The following is a 19,898-nucleotide window of genomic DNA, read 5'->3' as shown; positions in this document are numbered from 1 at the left end:
ATGTAACGTAGCTGTATAGCTTTAATATTACTGTATTTTCATGTAGGAGTATGACAGAAACATGGAAAATATGTTGCCTAAGGATTTAATGTTATACAGAATGATATTTTAATATATACACAATGGTTGCACAATGTTTACTGCAAAGCTTGTACTAAAGCTTCTGCAACTTCAACCGCAATTGCTGCTTCAGCTTTCTCTTGTTCCGACGATGCAGATGAAAGCTGTTGCTGAGCTTTACTAAGAAGTTCTCTAGCTGCAGTCCCATCAAGATTTTCCAGGGGGTGAGCTTCTTCCGCTAGAATCTATCAATATATTTTAATTTGCAATAGTTTAGGGTAGAATAACATTAAAAAATATTTAACAGTTTGCCGCTCTTATTTAAATAATATGATATATCAAACATATACCTGTACGCTGTTGTTTTCATTTATAGTGACTGTCCCTGAAGAAACAAAAACTTTTTTGACTGCCCCATCTTCTTCGTATACTGTGACTACGCCTGGTTTCAATACAGCCAAGGTAGGAACATGTTTTGGTAAAATACCAAAAGAACCAGAAAATGATGGCACATCTACTTGTTTAATAACACTTTCGTCATAAAATACCTATAACACAATTTCATTAGAAATTCATGAAATTGAAATTTAAAAGAAAATGTACATGAAAAGAACTATGTGTTCATTTATACCTGATTAGCCCCAGCCAATGTAAACTTCATTTCATTGCTAGCGGGTGCATCGGCGTAAGTTCTTTTTTGATTACGAATATATCTTAAATAAGGGCGCAGATTGCGTGCGATAGTAGCCATTTTAATATACTGTAACAAAAAATTATTCTCGAAGTTTTATGTAAAACTGTATAAAAATGATAACTGGAACTGGTTACATCACAATTCGATCTACATGTATTGTCCATCTCTTACATTTAAACCAGTTAAAGAGACTAGGTACATATATGGAAGGCAATTAAATTTGACTGTAAGTTCAATGCACTCGTCTTCTAGATTTATTTAAATATCCTCCATACTGTAAATACTTACGTTATTGACAGTTATTGAAGAAATTGATAGAAAATGGTATCAGTCGCTGCAAGCAGGCAGACGAAATCCAAACCAATTAATACATATACATAGTACCAAGTTGTACAGATGACAAGGTTTTTATTACGCTCAAACGATGGCGTTACCATCGAAATGTTTCAGTAGCGTCCTCTTCATTGCCTACAGTTGCTAGATTTAAATAAATCTGCGCGAATTCAAGTTCTCTCAACGAAAATAATTAACTTGATTGAAATAAAAGTGTTGAAGAAATTCAGTCTGTGTCTCTGACATGTAAAATTAACAAAACTTTTGCATTTAGAAAAAAAAACTTCACACGTGAGTTACTTGTAATTATTTATTTAACCACACAACATATATATGTATATATGTCGTGACTGTGATGTTATTAATTCTTCATGAGTGTTAGCAGATGCTTGTATCATGTATGTTTGATAATTATGATTTTTCATTTTTTGATCATATAAATAAATGTCACATACGTTTTATGTGAATAGATCGGTGTCATATATTATGTAATACATTCAGTTTGAATAAATGCATCGTATATCTGGAATAGAATGCTCGAAACAAAATTAAATATTTTTCGTACGGTTTTAATTTCTTGTTAGCTATTTAAAAAAATGCAAGATGACTGACATTTATCGATCAATAAATATAAAATAACAATTTCGTTATATTATTATTATTATTATTTTTATTTAGTCCGTGCCTCTCGGCTTTGGACGAACTTTTACAATTTCGTTATAATATTTCGATTATATATTAAGTTAACAATGGCCCTATTTCTAGAACTTTCAAATGCAGGGAATCATGCTTTAATCAGATTCTTTATGTATCACAACGAATAATTACCAGAATCGATAAAACACGTTAAAGCTCGACTGTAACTTTGTTTCATTCGTTCTTTCCGTGCATAATGCATGATTTCCTGAAGATATTCTATGATGCGTACTTAAATATTTTTTTTTTTATATTGAACATCCCGCATTCATTTAAATTTCTTATTCCAACTAAATATTTACATAATCAAATATTTACAGTTATTTCGGAAATTTACCATAGGGAAACTAGCTCTCCTATTATCGTGTTAGCTTTGACGACAATTTGCAAAATAAATGACGTTTATAATTACATATGAGCAAATTGTCCCTGATATCGAAGATGATTAAACTTCTACTTAAACGTCAGTGCCATCAGACGAAGTATCCGTACTATCGTTTATGTTTTCTTGGTGTCTCGATTTTAAATGCCTCTCAAGATCTCTCCTCCTGACCAAAACTTTTCCACATAAGTCACACCTGTATGGTGTTTCGCCATCCGCGTGCAACCGTACGTGCTTATTCAAGTTGCTAGGATCTCCGAATGGTCGCAGACAAAATTTGCATTTTAAAGGTTTGTAACCGGTATGGGTTCTGTGAATAGAAAGAACGCAAAAATATTTTCGATGAATATTTTTCGTCACCAGCCTTTCGATAAGAAATTCGTCGAAAACAGAGAATAATTTCTTTGAGAAGAGCCCTTGGGGGCGCGTAAGTTAGATACTAGATGAAACGAAACTCTGAAAGCTATACTGACCTGATGTGGATTTTTAAACCGTATTTTCTCGAGTAAACTTTTCCACAATAAATGCAGAGGTGTCCTTGCTTCGATTTACCGAGATTGCTGACTATCGTTTCCACTTGCGCTGCATGGACGTCAGTACTGATTGGTGCGGCGGTCGCTTGAATATTGTAGGGCGTTAAAACAGTCTCGTTCCTTGTTAGCGGATAGATCTTCCTAAAGATGTTGCTTTGATTTGGGTACGGTTGGAAAGCAGACTGTCGGTGAATTATATCTTTCGTTACAGAGGACGCTCTTGCCGGCATGTTTGGTGAAATTTGCACGGATGAAGAATTAAAAGATAGCAGATTTGAAGAGGATGGAGAGGGATGATCGGAAGACTCCAATGAATTGTTCTTTGCAAGGGAAACAGTATTATCCATGGTTTCTACCGAGATCGGTGATATTCTGGCAGGCGAAGTTTGCGACAATCTGGTCAGTTCGAATTTGAAAGACGGATTGGAGAACAGGTTGAGGGACAAGCTTGATCTCGGCGACAAGCTGAACTCTTTGGTTAACACGGACCAAAGATGATTACTGTCCAGTCGATTGCACTTTAGGGCTAAATGTATCTTCAAAGGATTTGGGAACTCAAACAAGTTGTTACATATGTGACAAACGTAGCGATTCTGATCTGAAATCAATATACACGTGTTTCGGTATAATTTTACAAAATCGCGAACGAAACCACAAAACTCTTATTCGCTGATTATGCAATTCCATCGCTTCACTTTTATTCTATCCTATTTGATGATGCATGTTTTACCTTGTATGTTAGATGGTGTCAAGAACGGTATATTCAACATAGCGAGAATATTTTCGGTAAACCACATGAGCAGTGGTTCACCGGGAGTTATGTCCCTTATAGTTTTCAGTATTACACCCTCGGCGGTAGTCATTAAAAGCACGTTACAGGCCTGACAGTCATTTGCAAATTCGACGATTTTTAACCAGCAAGGAGTGCTCACGAGTCTGTTTATGCAAATCAGGCGGCCTTCCGCGTCGACAACTTCAACCTACAATCGATCCACGCAGTTGAAATGATTTACGCGAATTCACTTTTTTATCCTGAGAACCTACTTCGATATTACAAACTGCATTTTTAATACATACATATTGAATTCCCGATGTAATATTCTGAGACAGTCTTTTCACATCAATGATCTCCGTTGAAGAATCCTTTCCAATGGGCCCCGCAGCTCTGACGATAGGTCTGTTTAAATATCTTTGGGATAAAGCGATCTTTTTATATGTTTCACTATTCATCATCAAATTATTCTCACTGTACTAGATACTTTACTTCACATAAAAACGATCTTGGTTGCCGTTAAAGTTCTTCCTCGATGATTGTAACGCGCTGTCGATCTGTCAACTAAGTTCGAACTGCATTCCGCGTGTGGCTTAAATATTCGGTGGGCTCATGCCCCGAATTGAGTACTAGGGGGTTAGACACTTGCTCCCCTCCACTGTTGCACCCCACACCACTGTTAGTATACGTGTAATTGTGTTTAAAGAACTGGCCAAGGGTAAATCGGCCCACGTGCTTATGATTTGCAAGTCCTGATGCTTTACCAAATATTAGAGGAGGAAACGTAGGTATGGGCGTATTTAACACTAACGAGACGGGCCTTCTCGAGATAACGCAAGGTGTGCTTAACAGTTTTGAAATTACCTTCCAACGTTATTGTACTATTACGCTAAAAGATCCAGTAATCTTTATTCTTAAATAGATTAATATCTTAGGTACCGATTCACCTATTTCAATCAATACAATTATTGTAAATTTATGATTAGATATCGTTATCGTAATTGTTTATAACTATGAATAGATTTTAGTAAGTTTTTAAAACTTGTAAAACATGATTTTTTTAATTCATTGTTTCGGGTAATTGTTACCTGACAACAAAATAAAAATTGGTCATCCGGAACGATGCTTAAGAAAGATAATTCCACTAATTCATCGCCTGTAGTTCCACTACAATTTGTTGTCGCAGGTATAAGGAGAAAACTTTTTGTTATTCAAAGCTAATCGTAAGTACCATCAGTGGCGGATTAGTTTGACCCACTAAAATCGGGATAACATATTCTCCATAACTTCTGACATGTACGACGATCTTGTTGGAAGATCATCGAAAGATGTTAGTGCAAGTATCGCGCCTGCAACGATGCTTGTACGATTTCTATAACTTCTCATTTATCGCCGTATCATTTCATTATTTTCTCATAGTTTTAAAGGACTCGTGTGTGTTCGATAGTTACAGCACGGTTACCACTATAAACTTATAGTTGGTCAAAATATCGATGTTCAACGCTAGATCTTCTACATCTAGTTCTTTCGAACTATATACTTTTTCTCTGGATCATCGTCGATCTTGGTTCGCGCTTGGTTGTAATCACGGAGCACGTGACACGTACAGGTCATGCAGCCGTCACCAGGAGCCAGCCCTGACTGAGTGTTTCATGGGGCTATAAAAGCCTCATGTGAAAGGACATTGTTTGGCTCAGCTGCAAACCGACATAGCTCCCGCGCCGAGGATGGGGGATGCTGCCGAAAGGTGCATCTGAATCAACTGTTGATTAGGAAATTAAGTGGCTCATTCTTCTCGCACGCGTGCGTAGATCGTGATCGAGCGATATCGCTTGGATTTACCTAATCGTTCTTCGATCTTTGCGTTCTCCTCGCGAGCTAATCTATTGCAATTTGGATTTTCACCTATCTCCGATGACCGATTCTCTTCTTTTCGCAAACCTACTCTTTTCGCTTATAACGTATACGTACGCAGACTTATACTATCAACCAAACGCAAAGAACATTTTTACCTTTTAAGTTCGATGCATTTCGCAGTAAGAAATCGTCCTTCCTTTAAAAAACGACACGACCTTACAACAACAGATACAACAGAGGACAACCTGTGGTGTGTCGACCGTCTGAATCGATCTGATTTGCAGAATAATCTACGATAATTAACAAATTACGAGAAATAAGTTCGAGAAAAAGTAGTAGACTTATGTCGACCTAATAAGTTACGTATACGTATACAAATGTGTCTGTGTACGTGACTTGACGAAAACTCGGCGAATTCGTCTTGACGAGTTGTTGCGTTCTCGGATTTGAACTTGGATCAGTCAAAGAAATTAGAAAACGAATTAGTGGCCTAATGAACGGTTTCATCTTCGATATGACCTGTTTGCAGTTACATAGTTACAAGTATCTCTAGTACTAATTCCCAGCACCTACCGAGGTTACCTGATATTTATCTAAATCTACTAGAGAGACTTTCAACGTTATTATAGTAATTTAGTTTCCGACAAGGACTAGATCATCATTCGTGATAAATTTTGCTGTACTACCTTCTGTGCTTAAACTCTCTCCAATTGCTGCATTTAGGATGGCTACATTAACATTTCGAACAAACGTATCTTAACTCTACTTGAAAGCTGATTAGAAGAACATTCAATTCGCATTTCCGCTTCGATCTTACGGTAAGGATTGCTGCAAGGAAGGGCATGACATTTCCTCGGTGGATCGTCCGCGGGTGAAGTGATTCATCCCGGATGAATGGTGCCGAACCAGGGAATGACACGAGTGTTCACAAGCTGCACCATCCCTTGTACCAACCCTTGTCCTGGTCCCTCGAAAATCGAGCACAAGTGGTCTACCGTCCTTTGCCATCAACCGCATAATATTGCGTACCGAGCTAAGTCGTGGCAAGCGTTCTCCAAATCTTTTATACTTTCTGTTTCGAGTCGACGTAAGGGCAGAAACTTTTTCTCCAACTTATTCCTCGTAATTTATTAATTATCGTAGATTGTTTTACAAATCGGGTCGATGCAGACGGTTGACACACGACAGCTTGTCTTCTGTTGCATCTGTTCGTTGTAAGGTCGTGTCCTTTCTTAAAGGAAGAACGATTCCTTATTGCGAAATGCATCGAACTTAAAAGGTAAAAATGTTCTTTGCGTTTCGTTGATAGCATTTCCATGATGGCTTAGTTCGTCTCTTAGACAGTTCTTGCCATCATCCGAACTTGGAGTTCCACCCTCTCATTGTCTCTTTCTAAAATCAGGGTGCATTGAAAGAACCGCAAGCCAGTCAGCGAACAAGTGTTCCTCCGTGACCAATGGACCCTTGCACGCATGTGCGCGCTTCCCAATGCGATATTAATATCGCGATTATCATCTACGTATTATTGCCTGCCCCTCGTGCGACGCTCAGAACAAGTCTGTATAAGAAACACCCTGTTCAGTTTGTTCTGTTACTCGCAACGCATACTGCGATAGTAGCGTATACCGTTCACGAAGGCACTTGCAACGTTAAACATTTCCGCTTTCTGCTGTTTTACGTCACCTGCCTTGCGACAGATTTTCAACAACGACTTTTCCGTACATTTCTTTTTCAACGCATCGTCCATACGCTCCGTCCTAATTTTACTTGGCGGCTTCTTTATATTATTCGATCGTTAGACGACCAGTATGAATTTCAATACTCGATAGGCGAACTTAAGCACAAGTCTTTGGCTCCGAGCTTTAGATGGTATCGAAAATCCAAGCGCGATCCCTTCGATACACAGAGACGTAACAAATCTTATTGTTCAGCGCCCTTCTACGAGATTCTATAGATATAATTCAAGTTGTATGTTACAGGGTAAAGGCTGAGTTATGGTTGGCTTTGCGGGGAGGTGACTATAAAGATGATTCGTTTTGGTTCTGCAAGTGTCGAAAATATGCTCCTGATAGCTCTTCCAACGAGACACTGGTTCGCGCGTTGTTAATATTTGCTAAGAATACCTTGCGAATACTAGTTGTTTCCTAGTCGTGGATTTAATCCAAAGATAATGTTTCATTAACAACGAGTACATGTAAAGGCACGTTGACGTTTGTTGCAGTTAAAACTTCGTTGCTTCGGTCACGTGTCGTTGGCATATTGCTCGTGTCTCTCGATGTCGAGTACTCTGTAACGTGACACGTGCCGATCGAATACCCTATAACACCATTACTGAGAATGCTTCACCCCGCGTTCAGGTCCCTATTTAACCATTATATACCATTAGGTATTGTTTACATGATTTTAAGGGAGTCATTTAACGCAGGCAAATACGCGAAGTCTGACCAAGTTGCCATTTCAATCGCAGCGTCAAACTTTTCAATTATCAGCTAACTGTTGTTCGAAAAATATTTCCCTCTGGTATGCTTATTCATGGACGTCAACGATATTTCGTTTTACTATTTAGTTTTTATTTTAAAGTCGACCGTTGAGTGGCAGTTGCGTAAGTTGGTAAAAGAAAAAGAGATCATTTCGAGAGAAATGTTCGCACCGAAGGTTTCCCGCGTATTCATAGATAAAAGAAACACGCTGAAATACAGGTGGCATGGATCACATGGTGGAACAGCGTAGGAACCGCCTACGACCGATTAGACTCTATCACGGTACTCCCTTCTTGAATCTCCCTAAAAGCACGATTCACTTGGCACACGAGTTTTGTGCATATAATGCAAGGTATCGGGACAATTCCTCCCTCTCCTTACTCCGCTTAATTTAATCCAATACGATATGGCTCCCCTCACCTTGTCGTGTTCATCGCCTGGAAGGGGTGCGTGGTTTAAGAGGGTGGGTGGCTTTTTAAAACTGTGCCGATCTCAATTCACCGTGAAACCTCATCCTATTATCGTCTGTTTAATCCTGATTGAGCCTGACAGGTTTTTTCTACTTTCGCGGTGTACCGACGAATCTTATCTCATTTCCAGAGAACACGATTGAATCTTCTCTTTTTAATTCTCGCATTCTGTTTCTTTCCTCTCCTTCTCGCATATGAATATGAATAAATTTCAGCGAGGAAAGCAGCGGCATACAATGACACACGACATAACGTAAAAAAAGAAAAAGAAGAAAATTTGCAAGTGTACGTGTATACTGGAAGGTATATAACGGCGACGGTATAATCTGTGCACTTGTAACTCTTTCCTTGATCAAATGAAACAACGGTCTTAACGACTTCACCTGTGCCCTTCCGAAGGACACAAAGGCGCAAGTATATTTAGTAGATCGAGACACGAGCAGCACGGGACAGATGTCGATGGCGCTAGGCATACCTGTTCAGTATATTTTACTGCTGCTACGACTTTCATTTTTCGAATCTATGAACCTTAGTTTTCCCTTAAATTTCCAAGAACTTTTTTTTTCTTTATTTTTACCTATTTCTGTTAGATACAATGTATAATTATACGAGGGAAAAATAGGATTGCACGTTGTATTCGAGTTTCTTCTGGAGTGTGCATAGTTTACCTTTGTAATCTGAAACAACAGACGAGCTGACAAGTAGAATTACACCGGACGGTTTTAGCGACGTTCGTATTTTCGACTTAACGATCGCCTGCACAGCCGCATTTCCGTGTACAATAAAAGATAAAAAGATAAATCGACGACAAATGTACGGAGCTCGATTTTTCCCAAATTATACGAAGGAAAGATTTGTCGGACAGAAGTTACGTTGAAAGAGCAGAGGAAAATAAAAGGAACATAAGTAATACACAGTGACAGACATAATTATAAGTAATAAACATTTCGTTTATTTGCATCAATTGAAATATCTTTCGTGAAACTAATTATCATTGTGAATCTTCTGTTCTCTTATGAATCTCAATCGATCGACTCGTCGTTGTTCTTCCTGGATTCGAAACGAACCTGAAAAGTGTAACTAATAAATTGTTATTCTTCCAAGTGTGAAAATTAATAGAAGAAGATAGAATTGTTTTTAAAAGTCCAGCACGGACGGATATATTAGAAAACGGATAATTAATTTCTGATGGATTTTCGTGGAATACGGCTGTGGTAGTTGGTGTTTGCTATGGGGATCGAAAACGCGGCGGTGACCTGTCACGGAGCGCAACCGGACGAGATGGATTTGTCTCGCAGCTGTGTATACTGCTTAATGTAGAAGCCAGTGAGATGGGGATTGCTCCGGTGCTGGTGGAGGTGTCCCTAAATCCGAAAGCTAACTATGATATGCTCGTTTTTCAGTCGCAAGATCAACGAGTATTAAAGCTTTGGCAAAGGACGATCCGAATAGCAAAAAAATTCACCGACTTCGTCGATCGCTCGATGACAATTTGTTACGTCTTGGTATACGAGCTTATTTTTTTAGCTTTACGTACAAGAATATTTGGTCGAATCGGTTGACTAAACGGCGTCTGAATTTTCGATAACGGGTGGTTCGTAATTTACGAAATTTGGGTCATCCCCGCCATCCTCGATATGATCCATCGACGGTTTCCTTCTTCTGGAGACATCGTACTCTTCGCCAAGCTTTTTGTATGCTTCTGCACGATTTTCTAAAATTTCTCTGACGATCTCTGAAAAATTACAAGAGGATAGAAAAATTTGTTATGCTTAAATCGTTGGAGATTTATTATTTATAGTTTATTTAAAGCGACGATAGATAACGACAGTAGGTATTTGAGTTGTTATTGCGTTGATTTGTGTCAGAATCTTGTCGTTAATTAAGTTTGATGTTTGCTGTTTGATGTTGAAATAATAAAGGACGAAACGGATCGCATTCTTCTATACAATTGTGCACTGCCTTCATGGGTAAGACCCTTATTAGGGGTACACAGGCAAGGGTAAGACATTATCTCTGTGTTATCAATATCCCTGTAAATCTTTAGCAAACATCCGGTAATTAGCAAAAAATCCCGGTGAAAATCGTGTTGTACGAAGGGTATGCTAAAAATTTCTACGGTCGTTGAACCGTTCATCTTGTGACAACGTAATAATATGTATATCAATGTCGGGATTTTCAATTTTCAAACTAACGATATTTACCCATGAGTAATTCTCTGCTCTCGATCATGTAGCCCATTTCTTTTTTAACCTCCTTCATCAACCACGGCATGAAACCTTCCTCGACATCTGTGAAAACGAATATTGGAGCGTTTTACTTGAACGAGCTGTTGCTAATCTAGTTGAAAAAAAAAAGGAAGTAGGAAAAATGTGCGAACGCTTCTTTCGTTATCGAACTATCGGATAAAGATTATAAATAAAGAAAAATTAATAAACCTTTCTGAACGAACTAATTCACAAAAAGTAGCAGTGTTCTTGAGTGTTCACGAACCAGCCTTGATTTCGTCCAACAGGAACCCGGACATCTTCAAACCTTCCAGAACCGCTGGTAGAAGTTCGGCTATATATCCTGTTAAAAGAGTAGCCGCCGCGATTCGTTCTTCCGTTTCCTTTCGAGCCATCATCGCGTCCTCGTGTTGCCTCAATCGTTGATCCTATCGAACGAATTCGAACAGCGATGCTTAAGAACGAAACTTCTCGAACAATTAATCGACGACGTACAAACCTTCTCTTCTCTCAGCCTCCTTTCTTGTTCCTCCAGTCTTCGCGTTTCAGCTCTTTCCGCGGCGCGTAGTTCCAAGAACTTTCTCTGTTGCTCCCTCAAAGCGGCAATCTCCTCCTCTTCGAGAACTTCTATCAATGCCTGTTCTATCGTTTTACCAACGAGCATCTCGAGAATCGGTTGCACCTCGAAGTCGAAATCGAACAGCTGAAAGTAAGGTTGTTTGCTCGAACGATCGATAGCCGATCAAATGTGTAAAATTTCCAAGAAGAGGAAGAATCGCCTGCATCTTTTCCAACTTACGTCACCAGGCTCAATTTGAGTACTAGCATCTTGGCCAACCTTATCCGGGCAATATTTCGGTGTTGGCGGTCTATCCAAGAAGTAGTCTGTCTGTGTCGCGACATCGGTTTCGTCTGGTTTGTCGAATAGCTGCCAAATATAACGTACACTGTTCGATTACGAGCTGTTGCAAGACACTCGAGAGGAGAGTTCGATGAACCGTCGAGGATAGGGCGACGTTTTGCTTACCTCCTCGAGGTAAACTTCCGTTTGCACCGGCTCGTGCTTGCGACCAGGAACCGGCGGTGGCGAACCTGCTCTAGCGACCAGAGCTTTGGTAGCTTGTGCTTGAGCTCGTTTCCTCGCCAAATTCCTCCTTCTGGCCTCCGCTTGCCTTGCCGCTATCGATTGTTCTCCATCGATCTAAGCCAAATGCGTAATTACTTATTTTTCCATATACGTGCACGAGTCGCGGATAGTTCGTTCAATTCGTTACTTACAAGGATAGGAGGAGTGGCAAACGTGCTTCCCCGGACGACGCGACGGTCAAACATAATATTCCCAAAAGGAATCGGTTGATCGCTGTAAAGGGAGGAAACGAAGGTACCTTACATATTTCGCGAGCTAAGTTGGAAATCTTGGGCAAGCGTCGATGAATTACATGTCAGGGTGTATTTTAAGTTGTACGCACGTGTACGTTACAATACTATCAGTATGTATATATGTATACAAACGTATCTACGATCCAAGTGCACGCAACCGCACTCGATAATCTTCGGCGTCTCCTTCTTACACGCAACGAAACTATTTACGACCTTCTCGTTTCTACCGTTCCTGACACGCTTTGTTAAACGCTTTACAAGCAAATTTTAAGTACCCTTTCGTGTTACTCTCTCTCTCTCTCTCTCTCTCTCTCTTTTTCTAGTACGTAAGATAAAACGCAGCGAATAAGTTTCCCAAAATGTTGGCAAACTTACGTCGCGTCGTTTCTCTTCGCGGTCTTCGCTCGGTCGTCCAAGGTCGAGGCAGCCATGGTCGTCGCGTTCATCATTCCGAGAGTAAAGTCGACGGTGGCCTTGAGAGCAACCGGACACCTGGCAATATGGCTGCTATGACGTACTTCCGGCTTTTTGGTCAACGACGCGAGTGATTTGAACTTGGAACGCAGCGGACAATTGTCGAAGTCCTCGGTGTCGTTAGAGTTTGATGCGATGCCGAGAAGAGACGCAACTTCCGGCGGTGGCATCAGAAATTCGCCAGTCTTGACGGTCGTGATGAATGGTTTTCTACGGAAAATTTGACTCTTCTTTGCACTTTTACGCTGTTCTTCCTTCTCTTGCTCCTGTTCCTGAAGCTTCTTCAGCTTCGCGTTTAGAACTTCGTTGAAGTCCTCCGTAGACAAGGTCATACTAGGCTTTATCGCCGGTATTTTGTCCACCGATCGTGAGCTTTCCTGGCTTCTGCTTCGCGCTTCTCTCCTCAATGGATTCACTTGGTTCGATTGCAAATTCGCCTGGACCAAATGATCGTTCGATCTGCTGATGCGTTTTCGATCAAACAGGTTGTTTTTCACGTTTTCCAGACAATCATCGACTACCGACGGATCCGTCTCACTGCAATCGTTCGCGCGAAGAAGAGGCAGATTGGTGTCCAAGCCATCTTTCTGAAGAATGGTAAATGCTGGAGAATTCTTTCGCTCGAGATCAAAGGGATCTCCGTTGGCTGTGGGCGCCAACGCGGAAATTCCAGCTGGCATGTTGTCGGCGTTTTCAGGAAGTTACACAGTAACTTGTACCGCGCATTTTCGGACCACACAGTACACTGATCGGGTTGCCGTTGATTCCCTTCAGGTCTCTACGTACGTACGCTTCATCTGTCTTGCTTTCTCTGTTTTTAAACAGGCGGTGAATCGAGATCAGTGATTTGGATCCAGGACGATGGATCGAGAAGAACGAGACGACGTGAGCGTTTGCACGATGACCACAAATAGGCCTGCAATCGTGCGAGCGTGTTCACGGACTGGACAATGTCCTTAGAATCGACCGATATGTACCGCAGACATGCTACACGTATATTTTTACTCGGCGGCCACTCAATAACGCTGACCATCGTGAACTTTGCGCATGCCTAAGTCATGCTAAAGGGGCTCGAAATCGGTGGTAACTATGACCACGTATGTCCGTTGGTGTTTTGCAAAGCACCGCGGCCAGAATTTCTCCTCAACTATCCGACCTCCTCCGTCAACCTCTTCCGGATGAAACGTTCGCGTTACGTTTCTACTTACTTTGTCGCTGTATTTATACCCCAAGAAAGATCAACGACTTCGTTTTAACCGCGTGATCGCGTGTAATCGTCAATTTAGTCCTTCGCCTACGCTTCTTCCCTTTTAATAACGCTGCTGTGTATATCGATCATAGACGTTATTGCGTTACGTTCGCTTATGATATCGCGAAAATATTTGAACATTTGTCATACGATCAACGGGAAATCGTCACACCTCTCTCTTGGATGACTATATTATGGTTATTGTTGATGAAAAACCTAGCCATCGTGTTCAACGTTGTTTACGCGTTTCTTCCTCTCTGTGACGATACAAATTTGCAACATTTTTCTGCTACAAGTTAACCGTTTCGTTTCTCTTGTATTATATGTATAAATCGCAGTGTCACGTTTGCCCTAAGCAAGGAAACGTGCGTGGCGATGTTTGAAATTGATTAGCAAAACCCAAGAACAACCAGCTATAATAACGACGAACATAGGCGATTGTAGTAGCAGTTTTCCATATCAGAAGACTGTGTAAAGATTTCATGAGTTGATATATGTACGCGGAACACGTTGAATGTTTCAGGCGATTGAGAAAGTTTTCATGAGAATATGAAAAGAAGTTTGAAAATTGGCGAATATGGTAGAAAAAGGTGCGTGAAGCAGGTAGAAATAGATGGAAAAATAGAAACAATTTATTCCGTTGATGCTTGCCCATTATCTTTTAAAAAAACTTTCCAACCAAATGCTGCGACTTTTCTATAATTTTTTGAAACGTTTCGAAAACTTACGTGGGTGGATTTCTATATTTCTTCTGAACATGCAATATTGCCCTTGGACTCTTGACAAAAGTATAAGTTTCTTTTTTATCTGTTTCCCTGGCCGGTATATTGTACGAGTGAAGCCCACGATTACACGTTCGGCACATATCCGTTCTGGTAGCAGCCATCTCTTTTCCTTAATATAGTTATAAATATAAATATTAATAGATAGTTTTACTTCAGCCAATTGCTGTTATGTATTAATCGCTCTTTTCGCAAAAAATTCTATGAAATGCCTGCTGTAAGGTTGACCACAAATTCGTAATGGTTTCGAAGACCATCTACTTGTGTACTTCGGTTGTCAAGGGAACGCAAGGAGAAAGAGTTTTCCTTATGTGTATATTGATGTAACTTTTACAATAGTCAATCAAGATTCTACATTTATTAACTAAATATAAAACTTAAAACAATTTTTAGTAGCAACATTATTAACTACCTTTATTTTGCCCTTATCTATTTTTCTGTAAAGGAAGGGAGAGTTTAAACACCTTTAAAAAGTGGGTCGAGATTGATGATAATTATGATTAGTTTCAATATTTCGTTTAAGAGCGTATAAAAATATGCATTTATGGTTAATACAACTGAGAACAATTTTATCGATACTATTTTTTAAGCTGAAACCGCAATCGGTATAAATGGTACTTATCGATATCTACCGTACGATATAACGACGACACATCGATCGAAACTTCGACTGTACCGTTGTTTAACTCTCTCGCTTCGAGCGCCGCCTATAGGCGGCATCCACGAGATGGCCTGTGGAGATTCGTGGATAACGAATGGCTTTTAACAGTATGCGGATGTTCACACTGCATCTCAGTGCTGCTTCATAATAGAATTGCGTGCAATGGTCCTTGTAGCTCATATTGCCGAGCACCAAATCTATAATTTCGACTTGTCTGTCTCTCCTTGCTCAATGCGAAGGAGAAATGGGATTAAGAAATGAATGAAATATTTAACTATTAGTAAGAACTTATATGAGAATATATAAAGCAAAACCTTATATTCAATAATAAGTGACGTAAAAATGGTACAGCTATTACAAATCTTATATGATAATATAATACAATGAAAGTCATAACGAAAAAGTAAAGGTGCGAGCTCGATTGATACAGACCCTTTTATACCCTTCGTCGTAGGAGATAGGCTGGCCTAACCTACCTGGAGATGGCAACTTCCCCATTGATGGTTGCTGATATCAACCTCGGATATCACATATGTAGTATCCTTTTGTAGATAAAAGAGTTTTTAGCAATCATATCGGTAAAACAGCAAACCGTTGGTAGGTACAAATGTCAAGCCTATCCTGTACTTGGTCGATAGAGATAATTCCGCTGGAGAGTCGGTCGCTGTGATAATTCCTATGTTGTGCCGTGGCAAATCGCAGATGATCTCAGTTAATGGCTGTATTGAAACATTGAATGGTCGCTGCACAGCCGACTGCCGATTATGACCGCTGCCATGGCTATGATAGACGCTATGAGAGGCGTGGCAGGTTTATTATAAACAGTCGAGTAAGCAATATAATTTTTTGATTTACATTGCGTGAAAAACATAAATGTACATGAATAATCTCTATTAATTGTCCATTATATGCTTTTTTTAGACGCGGCGATACTTGGTGTGGTAATTACACAGATTGCAGGTTTATTGTCAATTATAAATAAATAATTTTCAAACGTTAAAGTTTCAATACTAATTAATTAAAATATATAGTGGACGTCTTTAGTACTATTTAATATATGACAGAATATTTTTAACAAGCATAAGTTAATTAGTATAAGCATAAGTATTTTGACGGTTAAATTAACTTAATTTCGGTCCTAATTGGATTTAGTCTTACCAGGAGACTTTCAGTACCTGTAAACATATGGGGCTTTGGAAATATTGTTTTGAATAGTTTGGATACCTATATTAGCAGTTTGACAAAGAATTTGATGGATGTCGCCATAAATTTTCTCAAAAGAATATTATGTGATTATAGCATGGTTATTGCCCAGGTGGTTAATGGTTGTGCAAACATTTGTTGCACTTTCTCTCCTACTCTAGTTTATAGCACAAGCTGTGATTGCATTGACATTAATCTGTTAGTCTTCAAATTTGTATTGAATTATGAGTAGTTTCAGCTTTCAGCCACTGCTTTTGTGTGCTGTGTCATAGCAGGTAAATAAAAGTTTTCAATATTGTATCACGACAATATAGTAAAAAATGTTTATGACATTCAAATAACCTTTAAATTTTAGGTACCTTATTGTTTTTACCAGCATCAATATTTGGAGGGCAATATTGGCGTAGAGACTAGTTAATGTCTTCAAACTTTAACCATTTATCGTGGTTATATGGTTTGGCAGTTATTTCATTCGTGTTACATTGGTTAACTACATGTTTGTTGTATCATGTCATGTTGTAACTGTATGTTCGCGAAAACTGGTTATAGACCGAGCAGGGAATTTCGAAATTTAGAGATGCCAATCTACACATTCATCGAGGATTATCAAGAGATGGATATATATAATTTTTTGTTATATCGATAATATCGGGACAATATTTGGTTATAAAATGAGCTTCAACTCTGTTTGACAACATTAGTTATAAATGAAAACTTACAAATCTGCTTTCAAAGTTTTCCGTGTTATGTGACACACAGTTCTGTAATTCAGTTTTCAGTGTTCTCAACGATAGTATTTAATTCCGTGCATTTTTCTATAAAAACCTGTATCTCTAGATTGAGAGAAATATTTTTACATCTCTATATCGTCGTTTTATTTATTGTTAGTATTTTAAATATATATCTAATTCTAAAATATTTTAGAAATTACGAATGTCTAGTAATTACAACACAAATAATTGAAATCAAAAAATCGCAAAAAATAACGTACTTTTGTAATCATTTTTTACTGCACAGTTTTACATAATAAACGTTGATATCATACAGTATACTTTGAAAGTAAGTTAAATACGAGAGTAAGGTACTAATAAAAAAAGTATCAAAATGAAATAAAAGCCTACGGAAGTATCTACGCGGACTATTCTCGAATCAGAAATAATCAGTGGTTTTTCTTGTTATCAAATCAAATTTGTAATTGAAAAAGATGATTTTGAGATACGTTTCAGATGAAACTTCAGACGGAATACATGAAACTGGTTTGGAAGTGAAAGCGGGTATCGAGTTACTGGTCACATCGGTACGATAGATACCAATTTTGTTAGTGATAGTTACATTGGAAACGTATCTTACCGATTCGTGCGAAAGCTGCTTGAAAATGCAGTCAGAACCGGCAATTTCGCCCATTCGTCTGTTTTAACGTATTGCAATTAAATCGGGCGCAGAGGTTAGAACGTTAGAAAACACAGTTTTACGAAAAATATAATTTTCGTAACTTTGAAACATGATACGTGGTTGCATCGTACAGATCTTCGATAGCAGAGAAGATAGAAATTGTCGAGTTATATCAAGGTAAATTTAATTTTTTCTTTATATTTCTTGTTGTTACCCTAGGGTATTTTATGTTCCTTACGCTATGTGAACACTAGTGGGAATTTATCCTCGTAAATTAATAATAATAATCACGAAAACGCTGTTATAGATAATTTTTAGTATTTTTTTTAGAATGTCCGTGGTCTTCGTCGAACCATTATGACGAAATATTTTAAACGCTTGGAAACTATATGCCCAGGGAATTCCAAAATCGACATTAACGTTTGTGTGGTTTCGAGGACATCGGTTCCTGCATTAATACCATGGTACGTACATACATACACATATATATATATACATATATACACATACATACGGGAAAGGGCGTTTTCAGTTAGTTAGACGATTGAGAGGTGGGCCGAGAATGCTTGTTCTTCCTGATTCGTTCGAAAAGAGGAAGAAGAACGTATCGAGATCGATTCGAATGAAAACGAAAAAAAAAAAAGGAGAAAAGGAATAGAAAAGCAAGAGGAGAAAGAGAAGGAGGGTAAAAACGGTGAGGGATGCGAAAAGGAGGATAGACAGAGGATAGAGACAGAAATGCAAGAGCAGAGGCGTAGGAGGAGATGCAACGCGAAGAAGGAGGGACGAGGAAGAGGGCAAAGATTTTGGCACCCTGCTGAGTCTCCTAATTGCCTCGCCATCCTTCCCTCGAAACGTCCAGCACGCCCTTGAACCCTCTCCTCGGTCCAGCTAACGCGGTCCTAAAAGCTTACCGAGACCCGAATCTCTTCGTTCTTCTTCCATCTCTTCGGACCGCGCGATCTTTCTCTTTTTCCTCGTCTACCACACCTTTCTCCTCATCCAGAACGCTGAATAAGCAACATCATCTATCACACTGCGCGAAACGATATATTTGTTTTCGCCGGACCTGTTTAATTATTTACATCCAGCCCCCAAGTGGAACCGTCTAGTTTGCTTTGCCCCTCCTGTGAGTTTTGTCCCATGTCTTCGCGGCTCGCGCTGGTACTGTTTCATTTTCGGTTCCCCGATCCTTCGAAAGAAATTACTCCAGTCTTGTCCCTGTCGTCCGTCAGCGGGGTCGGTTCGCGGATCTTGGCGTCTTCGCACTCCCTTAGAAATCGTTGTAATTACGACTTTGCAACACGAGCTACCGTGTCGATTGCCGATCTGAGCCGCGAATCTTCTGTCGAATAAATTTATTCGACGGGAAAAATGAAAAAAAATGGAAGAACGTTCGAAAGAAAGATCGTACGGCAACCCGCGCGGACGGATGGTCGTAGGGAAGACCAATTATCGCAGTGGAATGTCCGTTCTGGAATCCGTGATGAAATTTGATCTCGCTATTGGAACAACCAGATAATGACTAGGAAGTCTAGGGGCGTGGTAATGAGGGCTGGGTCCGAGCAACTCGCTCGATTCTCTCGGCGTCTCTTCACTATTTCGCGTTCCACGACCGGGCCCCCATGCCTGGCCCCATCCCGGCAACTTTCCTACTTCGATCTTCTCTACTCGGTCTGTGCTCGGTGATAAATTACGCTCGAGATATCGGCACCTCCTCTTGTTCATTTGCCAACGGTATGTATGTTCGCGTTGCTCCTCTAAAGACACCCTTTGCGGTTAATTCCGAGGCTCCGTCCAGTCTCGAAGGTCGCTACTTTGTCTTCATCGTCAGTTTCGTACGAATCTCCTAGACGTAGCGCGTCCATCTCGACGATAATTGAGAAACATATAGCCAGGAACTGCTATACGACCAGAACCTCGTATCATTGTGTGAACTACTTGAAACAACTTTACTTTTGGGATTAACGCAAATACCAGCTCCTAGAAAATGTCTCGATAATTAGTCGTTGGAAATGTTTGACAACGTTTGAAGATATTTTATGGAGGATGTGTCGTTTCGATGAAAAGGAACCCTTGTTTGTTTTAGGCGACCCGTCGATCGTTCAGTCGACCAAACAACAAGGATAAAGGGAGGCTAAACAGGAAAGTATCTCGTAACTGGCAAGCGTTGCGTCGTCCTGGACGCGTTCGCCACCCGAGAGGCTCGTTTACACCAGTCGAGGCAGCAGCTTCTCGCCTGCTCGCCACCT

At 39.8% G+C, this 19,898-nt stretch overlaps 3 protein-coding genes and 1 pseudogene across 5 annotated transcripts; 1 reads left to right on the top strand and 3 right to left on the bottom strand.

Moving 5' to 3' along the window:
* Positions 1-69: 69 nt before the first annotated feature.
* Positions 70-1,182, bottom strand: LOC122572024 (ATP synthase subunit delta, mitochondrial). The gene is made up of 4 exons (XM_043736537.1): positions 1,043-1,182; positions 692-820; positions 411-608; positions 70-305 (listed from the first exon to the last, which is right to left on the bottom strand). The coding sequence occupies exons 2-4, from the start codon at positions 809-811 to the stop codon at positions 138-140; spliced, it is 486 nt and encodes a 161-aa protein (XP_043592472.1). The 5' UTR covers positions 812-820; positions 1,043-1,182; the 3' UTR covers positions 70-137.
* Positions 1,183-2,240: 1,058 nt separating this feature from the next.
* Positions 2,241-3,928, bottom strand: LOC122571695 (protein snail). Its single transcript, XM_043735757.1, has 4 exons — positions 3,776-3,928; positions 3,429-3,678; positions 2,639-3,296; positions 2,241-2,475 (listed from the first exon to the last, which is right to left on the bottom strand). Exons 1-4 carry the CDS (start codon positions 3,926-3,928, stop codon positions 2,241-2,243), a joined length of 1,296 nt encoding a protein of 431 aa, XP_043591692.1.
* A 5,281-nt stretch (positions 3,929-9,209) lies between these two features.
* Positions 9,210-13,487, bottom strand: LOC122572118 (radial spoke head protein 3 homolog). 3 transcript variants are annotated; one of them, XM_043736718.1, is made up of 9 exons: positions 12,261-13,482; positions 11,784-11,865; positions 11,533-11,706; positions 11,305-11,433; positions 11,005-11,208; positions 10,771-10,933; positions 10,482-10,568; positions 9,815-10,012; positions 9,210-9,344 (listed from the first exon to the last, which is right to left on the bottom strand). In XM_043736718.1, exons 1-8 carry the CDS (start codon positions 13,037-13,039, stop codon positions 9,840-9,842), a joined length of 1,791 nt encoding a protein of 596 aa, XP_043592653.1. In that variant the 5' UTR covers positions 13,040-13,482; the 3' UTR covers positions 9,210-9,344; positions 9,815-9,839. The 3 variants fall into 3 exon arrangements, 2 of the variants coding, with proteins under 2 accessions (XP_043592653.1, XP_043592654.1); XR_006318377.1 differs by lacking the exon at positions 9,210-9,344 and having other exon boundaries at positions 10,002-10,012; positions 10,716-10,933; positions 12,261-13,487; XM_043736719.1 differs by lacking the exons at positions 9,210-9,344; positions 9,815-10,012 and having other exon boundaries at positions 10,493-10,617; positions 10,716-10,933; positions 12,261-13,487.
* Positions 13,488-16,200: 2,713 nt separating this feature from the next.
* On the top strand, positions 16,201-16,776 carry LOC122571694 (annotated as a pseudogene).
* Positions 16,777-19,898: the final 3,122 nt, after the last annotated feature.

Source organism: Bombus pyrosoma, linkage group LG10, assembly GCF_014825855.1.
Source record: "Bombus pyrosoma isolate SC7728 linkage group LG10, ASM1482585v1, whole genome shotgun sequence".
Classification (NCBI taxonomy): Eukaryota; Metazoa; Arthropoda; class Insecta; order Hymenoptera; family Apidae; genus Bombus; species Bombus pyrosoma.
The sequence above is the reverse complement of the archived record's forward strand: the minus strand, read 5'-3'. Positions and strand labels throughout refer to the sequence as shown.